Source organism: Hydra vulgaris, chromosome 14 (assembly GCF_038396675.1).
Source record: "Hydra vulgaris chromosome 14, alternate assembly HydraT2T_AEP".
Classification (NCBI taxonomy): Eukaryota; Metazoa; Cnidaria; class Hydrozoa; order Anthoathecata; family Hydridae; genus Hydra; species Hydra vulgaris.
Window position 1 is genome coordinate 15,330,835 of NC_088933.1, and position 9,166 is coordinate 15,340,000.

Sequence of the window (9,166 nt, forward strand, 5' to 3'; positions counted from 1 at the left end):
CGAATTAAAATTGAGTGGTACTTTTTTGCCACGTCCCACGGAAAGTCACCATGCGATGGGATTGGTGGTACTGTAAAAAGATTAACAACACAAGAAAATTTAAAACGACCGTACAAAAACCAAATTCTCACATCAGAAGCTATGTATGAATTTTGTATTGATAAAATCAAAGTTGTTAACTTCATTTACATAAAGGGATTGGACTTACAATTGCAACGTGAAGAGCAAAAAGAAAGGCACACTGGTGTAACAACTCTACCTGTACTCGTAGCTTTCATCAATTTATATATCTTGGAGATAACAAGGTTGGGGCAAAGAGGTGTAGTACAGACACTAATTATACAATAATCCACAATCTTAAAAAGAAACAAAACATATCTCAACTTGATACTGTCACTTTAGGTTGTTATGTCGCTGTAGTCTGTGATGATAAGTGGTGGATCGGCATTGTAACTAAAACCAACTTCGAAGAAGTTGATGCTAAAGTTAAGTTTCTTCATCCAAATGGTCCATCAATCTGTTTTAACTGGCCTGAAAGAGACGACTACTGTTTTATTCCAAACACCAACATATTGAAAAGACTATCTGTTTCACAAGCTTGCTCTAGTTCTGGTAGAAACTATGTGTTTGAAAATGCTGAAATAGAGGAAGTACAAGTAAAATGGGAGCAATATTGTAAACTATTACAAACACAGTCAAAATAACTTTCATCTTTGATACCTTTACAAATCTTGTATATTTAAGTAACCTTTTAAATTACGATTAACTTTATTTTATTTACAAATATATTTTTTGGGAATTTCTTGAAAAAGTAATACATCTTTGAAATTAAAGTTCCGTATGTTTTAGTTGTTTTTCCAGTTAGATTTTTTGTGCCTATTAAGATTATAAACAGCTGAAAATATTAACAGCAAAAAAAAATTTTTTTTGATGGGGGTGTTTTAAGATATTGGGCCCCAAAGTTGGTTTATAGAAACTAGTTGTTTTATTAATTTTTATGCATGTTCTTTTTATATTTGAGCATTTTAAGTACATTTATTGAATTCAGAATCAAAAAAACATTATATATGTTCATTTTCATGTTTTTGCCATTTTTATTTCTTATTATTTTAAGGAAAATGTTTTTTCAGAGTGTTATGAAAACCGGGTCATTTTGGGAAACTAGGTCAGTATTAAAATTGCAATATCTTGTCAACCGCTAAACTTTTTTAGCTAAAGTTTTGCATGCAATATTTTTTTTATAATTAGGAATAATGTGTCAAAATATAACACAAAAGGAAGACACATGGTTCAATGGACTGGGTGATTTGATGTGGAATTGCCCATAACCGAGAATGACAAAGATGGTGAATATTAGCGTTTTTAATGTGGTTTTTTATACTTTAACATCAAATTAGAGTACTTTCCTCAAGTTTTCAGACCTATGTTTTGATATGATTCTGAATCAGTATAATGTATTCTATCTTAATCAATCAAAAAACAGGAAGGAGGGGGGGGGGGTTAGAAAGTCGAATAGCGCTAATATCATTTGGTGCCAAAGATGTTTTTCGCAATTTATATTAAAGTTTGGGTTTATTTAAGGTAAAATGTATGGCGTTTGGATTTCATTAAGGTAAAATGTACGGCGTTTGGGTTTAATGAAGGTAAAATGTATGGTGTATACAGTTAAATTGGCAATTTGACGATTTGTATGATCATACGCAGGTAAAAGTAGTTGAATTTTTTTTTTTTTTTTTTTTTAAATTTTAAAGGGGGATAGCCCCTTAAGGGAATTTTTACTAAGGATTAACTATTATTTCAAATATTCTTTATTTTTGATCAAGTATACTCAACACTACTTTACAGAATTAATTACATTTAATGATAATAGTAAAAACAAATCAGTCAGCATTTTTTTTCATAAAATGCGTGTTCCCGCTGAAATAATGCGAAGTTTCCGTTTTAACTATCGTTAAATTATTCTGCGACATTTGATAGGTTTGCTTCTAACAGCTAAAGTTTGCATTTCACTTTTGGGAGCAATTTTATTTCTTTTTTGGCAATGATAAAAATTTCCTGAGACTTTTTTTTTGTGATTGTAAATAAAACTTTGTTTTTATGCGTGCGTGTTTGCACAAAAAACTTGGTTTCTTTTTTCTTATTTTTTGTGATTGAACACTAAACTTTTTTTTCTTTTGTGCTGACTAAACTTTTGAGCTAGATGTAAATCAACTTTATTAATAAATATTTAACTCAACACTCTTATGAAAAACTATTTTTTTATTCTAAAAATAAGAAAATCCTAAAAAATCACTAGTTTTTTAAAATGATTTCAAAAGTGACCCTATCTAATCAAAAGTGACCCTATCTATTCAACGAAAGGAAGCCGAAAAATTTTAAAAATATAAATAAATTTTTTTTTTTAATTTTAATTGTTTATCAATATCACGTGTTCTCTTCAAAAGAGAGTATGTAAAATTGTTAACATCAAGATTATCTCCAAATTTCGGAGATAATCTAGATGCATATTATCATATTCGTTATTATCAAAAAATAAAAAAATGCCTAAATTTTTTGAATGCTATAATAATACGAAGTTTAGCCGAATAAAAAGTTATAAATCCAATCAAATATCACATAATCTCATTAAAAGAGAGCACGTGATATTTGATAAACAATTATACTAAAAAATTTTTGCTCAACAAAAGCTGTAATTCAAATTGCTACTGAAAGTATAAATTACGTTATATTTTAAAGTTTTCTTAGAATTTTATGTACAACTACATTTTAAAATCACTGCAAAAGCTGTTTAGAAAAAATGTCTACTAATTTGAACAAAGAACTCTCGTTTTCATCCATTAACGAAGTCATCTTGCTTGGAGACCTTCGGAGCTGTCCAGCTTTATCTGTGTTTATAGGAGAAGGAGGAACACCACGCCTCGATTTGAATCGATTTACAGCGTAGAGAAAGTTACTCTAGTAAAATAGAAATAAAAAAAATAGTAAATATAACATTTACATATAACATAACAAAATAAAATTAATAATAAACATGATAAAGATAATAAAAAGCATGAAACTGACAAAATTAAAATTATGCAAGCAATAAACGCTCTCCATACATATTTACTAAACATATTATTAGTACTTTTTTTTCTGATTTTCAAAAATCAAAGTTAAATAAATTATATAACAGTTATATAATTATATAAAGTGCAAATAAATGATACTTTATTAAAATTCTTTTAGAATTCTTTTTAAAATACGCACAAATTATAGAAGACTTTTAAAAATAATCTTGAATCACGAAATTGTCAAAACTATGTACAGAATTGTTAAAGGATACGCTACAAATCTTTTCCAAAAATTTATTGAAAACGTAGTTGGACCCGCTATCTACCAAGCTTGAGCCACTCTCTTACCATCGTAAAGCTGCATCTCTTTCTCTTTTCTACAAATACTATCATGGTCGTTTCTCATAACTAGCTCTATCAACTAAAACTCTCACTCGACTTGTCATTAAGCAAAGTCTCATCCTTTTACTGTATCTGTCCCTGCATGCTCTCAAAACTTTATTTTTGTTTTGAAGTTTTTTTTCGTTTTTGAAAAGTTGTCTTATTTTTTTCCTCGCACTTCAACCCTTCAGAACTCTCTTCGATCTTCATGTTTTCCTGACTCATAAAACCTCCAACTTTTCAAATCTTGTGTCAACCGTTTCAAAGTGGTTTTGAAATGAAAACAAAAACTTTGAAAGATTACTTACAAAAAAAACATGAGAGGAATGATTACGAATATTGAAAAGTGCCATAACTAAAAGCTGCATAACTTATGCAAAATATACAATTGTTCGTATGATGATGACGATAGTTTTAATTAGGAAATTTTCAATACAAAAAAAAAAAAAGAAGAAAATTTTTATATATTTTATTGGCCCAAAACCGGTTTTAATCTTATATTACCATAGCCAACCATATCTTTGGTCAAGGTCAAGTACTGGGATGTAATTTTTCTATTTGATAAAACTATCAAATAGAAAAACTTAAGCGTATACCTAATCAAAAGAATTTAAGTTAACTTTATTAAAAAAACTTATAAACAAAATTTCAGTACATATTTCTTTACTTTTATAAATGTATTTGATCTTTATTGCCAAATTTATAATAATTAAGTCAACAAGACTTTTAAAAATTTGGTTCACTGATATAATTCGTAGTTGATCCCATAGTTTTAAGTACAATTAAACAAATCATATTTAATATAACTAAACAATAAAATTTCATTCATAACAATGCACACCAGATCGTCTACAACATGCTAGGTGGACAAAAATATTTTATTCTGCGATTTGATTACTAAGAATGCAATTAAGAATATTTTTGTATTGTGTTTCATTGATATGGTTTTTTTGGTTATTTGTAAGCAATTTTAGTATTGAAAATGCTAAATAATTAATAAAAAAAAAATACTTAATTTTAACAATTGTTAATGTCATAAATTATGTAATAAAAATTTTATTAATAAATTTTGCATTGTTGTACAGCTCAGAACTTTGACTATATTAAAAAATTAGTTTGTAACATGTAAATACAAAAGGCAGTAGGCATTGAAAAATTAAAAGAAAAAAAAGATTTTACAATATGAACTTTTTTTCCAAACTTTAAATAAAACTGTTAATGTGATTAAAAAGTACTTGCCTTCTAAATTAAAATTCATCAGAGCAACAAAATGGTTGTTTTTATAAAATCTTGTTATATGGTATTACAAGCACTGCATAATAATAACTGAAATTTCAAAAAAAAATTTTTTTAGGATTAACAGACAACTTGAAAGATTGCAAATTGTATGAATCAAAAAAACAAGATAAAGCAAGCGAATTCCAAAGAACTGATGTTTAAGAAAAAAAAACTAAATGAATAAGAATTTTTGAAGCACTTAGAAACAGTCATGGTAGAAGGATGAGACATAAATATAGGAAGATCTAGATGATTGCGATAATGATTAGCTGAAAAAATTGATTTTTATCTGAGAAATGATTTTCTAAAATCATTTCTCAGATAAAAATCAATATTTTATTTGAGAAATGATTTCAGAAAAATGATATCTGAAAAAATTGATTTTTATAATTCACCATCCATTGAGAGCTCCATGCTGTAGCAGAAGTAAGATCCATTTCAAGTTCAAATGCCCCATTCAAACAATCAGAGAGTGTGAGCTACTTCAAGACAAGAATAAATGGTAGTATCATCAGCAAACAATGCCACCTTAGATGTGAGAACTTTTTGAGGATTGTTAATGTAAATCAAAAAAAGTATGGGGCCAAGGATAGAACCTTGAGGAACCCCTGAAGTTACAGGAAATAAAGAAGAGTTATGTCCACCGAGGACAACATTAATACTACGATTGGTAAGGAAGGATTCAATAGTCTTAAAGGTTTTACCTGTTTCACTGTAAGAAGAGAGTTTATGGAAAAGACCAGCATGCAAAACTTTATCAAAAGCTTTAAAAATGTTGAGAGCAATAGCCTTTCACATCTTCCTAATGGGCAACAAAACCTATGGTTTATTACTGTTAACAAATCAGCAGTAGAACGAGAAGACCGAAATCCATATTGATGATCAGAAAATTATTAGATTCAAGATGAGAGACTAAGTGTTTGTTAATTAAAGACTCAAAAACATTGCTTATGATAGGAAGAAGACTAATGGGACAGTATTTAAACGAGTCAGATTGCTCTACAGAACTTTTGAAAATAGGAATAACAGATGCTGCTTTTAGCAGGCTGGAAAATAAGACTCTGATAAGCACTTAAATAGTTAAATAAACTGTTAAATAGTTTTGAAAGTATAGAAGACAGCTCAAAAGAACACTTCTGCAAGACTATAACAGGCATATTGTCTGGACCACAAGCTGTAGAAGAGTCAATGCAGGAAATCACTTTAGACACAGAATCTAGAGTGATTCGAATGTCAAGCAATGGATCAACCTGTTTGATGGCTATATCAGTTTAGATGTGATTAGTGGATTCAAGAGATAATTGGTGAAGTTCTTAGCAAACAATTTAGCTTTGTCTGCAGGTAAAGTAACAAAATCTAAACCATGCAAGAGAGGTAGAATATTAGATTTGCATCTGAAGTCTCTGGAGCCTTATTTTTGAGTTGAAATACAAGATTTTGTGACCTGAGAATAGCAGGTTTTGGCATTTCACAAAACCTTTTCTCTAGCCATAGTAAACAGTTTGGTTTCTAGCCATAGTAAACAGACATCTATTTTCTGGAGAATTGTTTTGGCAACAGATATGGAAGTAATAGTTATGGTTAGAAATTGCAGCAACACAATGAGAAGAAAACCATTGAGAAGAGTGAGGCTTGATTTGGAATTGCCAAGAGAAAATAAAAGATTCCATGCCGGCCTAAATCCAAGAAGTTACATAAGAAGTTACATAAGAAGCACATTTGTCAGCAGGAAGACAAAAGACTTCCACCCAAGGCCCATCACAAAAAAAGTTCCAGTCAGCTTTAAGGTATGAGGTATTATGATTGGGGGATTCCGATGATGAAGAAGAATGAGATAATAATTTTAGAGAGACCAAACAATGATCAGAAGCACCTAAGGGTGAATGTGGAGAAACTGAGCACTGATTATTATCAGAAGCAAGACATAAGTCGAGTAGAGAAGGTAAATGATTTGGATTGTCTGGAAAGCATGTTGGAAAGTTGACAATTTGCATTAGAGATTGCATTAGAGAAAAACAAAAGTTATCGGCCTTAACCCCTTTAAAGTCACTGACACTAGAGGTAGTGATTTTGGCAAGTGACACTTAGTGGCAGTGATTTTGGCTGAAGGAAAAAGAGTAAGGGCTGGCCAAATTGATCAGAAATAACATCAAAAGGAGTGCAGTCTTGAGATGAAGAAGAGAAATATATAATAAAGAGAAAGGTGATAGAGTAAAGTGGTGCTAAACGAAAGTACATAAAAGAATAGTCTGCCGATTCAAACCTAGTTTCCTGATAAATGGGTGAATTCTTAAGAATGTATATGCCCAGGCCAAGCATGTGATTATTTAAGTCTTTACGAATTAAAGGAAGATAACCATCAACACAAAGATCACAAAATGGGACAGCTGAACTCAAATTAATCTCACTATGAGCAAGCACTTCTGGTGAACCTTGAAAAAGATGACTCAACTGCAGAAAAATTACTTCGAAGGCCACAAATATTAGTGAATGATAGGTTTCAAGAATTTGGTAATGATGATGGTGGTTTTTTTGTGTTTTACAGTTTTTGATACTTTAGTCACTTTTTAAATATAAAATATTTGATTTCTTGAACTGACTTTGGTCCACCTAGCTTGTATGAAGCGATACTAGGGCTGATCAAATAATGGACAAATTAAACTATTTAAATAAAAAATAATTTTTGGATAATTATTTAAATAGTTCAAATATTATATATTAAATTCAAATATTTATAGTATCAATAATAACATTTGTTTTTAGTACAAAGTAAATTGGTGCATGGTAAAAAGTAAAGACATTCCTAATATCTTGATAACCAATATAACAATATATTAAAATGTTATATATGGTAGCATATTTTATTTTATAAAGAATAAGAAAATTTGACTTATTGCTTCAGCCAAACACATGAAAATTATTTCTGGTTTAATTATGACCTTATTAAATATAATATATCAAATATTTCATTACTTAATGATATTCAAAGTTTGGTCATAAATAAGCCAGCCATGCCGAATCATCTTTCAGTTTCCACAGATGAAGATGACAAAGAAGAAAAGGCTGAATTTAAATTTTCTAAACCTTTTGGTCAATCATTAAATGCTTCAAACAACGCAAATTCTTTTTTAATAAGTAATAACATACTTTTAGTTGGTGAAGCCACAACAGGGTCAGATAAATATTCATAAAGTTCATCAATGTTACTCTTCTTTGGCAAAAATTCTTAGATTCTGGAGCATCACTCTTGTCATTTGAATCAATTGATGGGCTATTTTCAATTGAGAATATATCTTTCAAGAAAAGTCTTTTGTATAGATCTTTTGCTATCATTTGAAGATCTTTCTTTTTTGGATAATAAAAAATTGAGTTTTCAGTAACTTTTAAAGCCCACTAAAACCAGAGTTTCTTTTTTCGTTGATTCTTTCTAACACAGCAGTATAAAGATAACAGCAGTAATAACAGCACATTTCTTTTCATTTTATAAGATTAAATTCAAATCTTTTCATTTGTCAAGATGGTAAACATCTCTTTTACAAAGAGCAGTAGCTGTAACCTTATCATTTCTAAACACTCAGCAGAATCCCTTACGAAATCAACTTCTGATTTAGTGAGTATTAATTCACTGGCAGGCAGATCATTAAAAATGGGATAAAAAACATTTATTATCTTTAGATACCTTGAAAGCATTTTGATCAAGGAATTCCATCTTGTCCATGTGTCAAAAATCGTTGATTGTTGTTTTCCAAGCTCTTTCAAACAATGTTGTTGAAGAATATCATTTTTGGTTGGAGATATCCTGAATAACTTGGCGATTTTTCTAATTTTCATTATAGTTTCACAAAGATGTCTGATATGCCACCTGATGAACATACTTTGCTCATAATTTTTGTTGTAGGACTTTGCTAGAAAATTAAAGTTTTGAAACAAAGATGATTTTTTTTGTCTCAAATGCATTTAAGGCTAGATAATTGCCAAATATTCTCAAATACAAAAATCAGTTAACTAAAGAGTTGAAAATTTTGAACAACAAGTGTCCAGTTCAGCCATATCATCAGTCTTTTAAAAATTCTGAAATGGATTGCTTTATCCCAAAGCAAGAAGATAGTAAAGATTATGTTGCTTAAAGGTAAATCCCTATTACCAAAGTTAATGGTGTTATATATTTCCAGCTAGAAAATAATATAAACTGATCTTGTTTTATATACTTTTTTTTTAATTTATTTTTACTTATCCTTTACACTTTATTAGTCCTAAAACTGAAACAAATTAAAAACAATTCTCTGATGTTTCTTTCACAGAAAAAGTTAATTCTGCAAAACATGTCAAAATCCAATCTAAAATTAACTTTAAAAAAAAAACAATGATTTTATAGAGTTGTCTTTTGAAACTTTTATAGATTCTAAAATATTTAAGTGATTAGATTCCAACTCAGTTAATATTCCTTTATATAC

General features: G+C 29.3%; 1 protein-coding gene across 1 annotated transcript in view; it reads right to left on the reverse strand.

Moving 5' to 3' along the window:
* Positions 1-2,723: 2,723 nt before the first annotated feature.
* Positions 2,724-9,166, reverse strand: part of LOC101236718 (nucleoporin NUP188) — a 123,832-nt gene continuing 117,389 nt past the window's right edge. Inside the window, exon 44 of the mRNA XM_065818576.1 lies at positions 2,724-2,955. Coding sequence (XP_065674648.1) covers positions 2,773-2,955 — 183 coding nt within the window. The 3' untranslated portion in view covers positions 2,724-2,772. The remainder of the gene's footprint in view (positions 2,956-9,166) is intronic.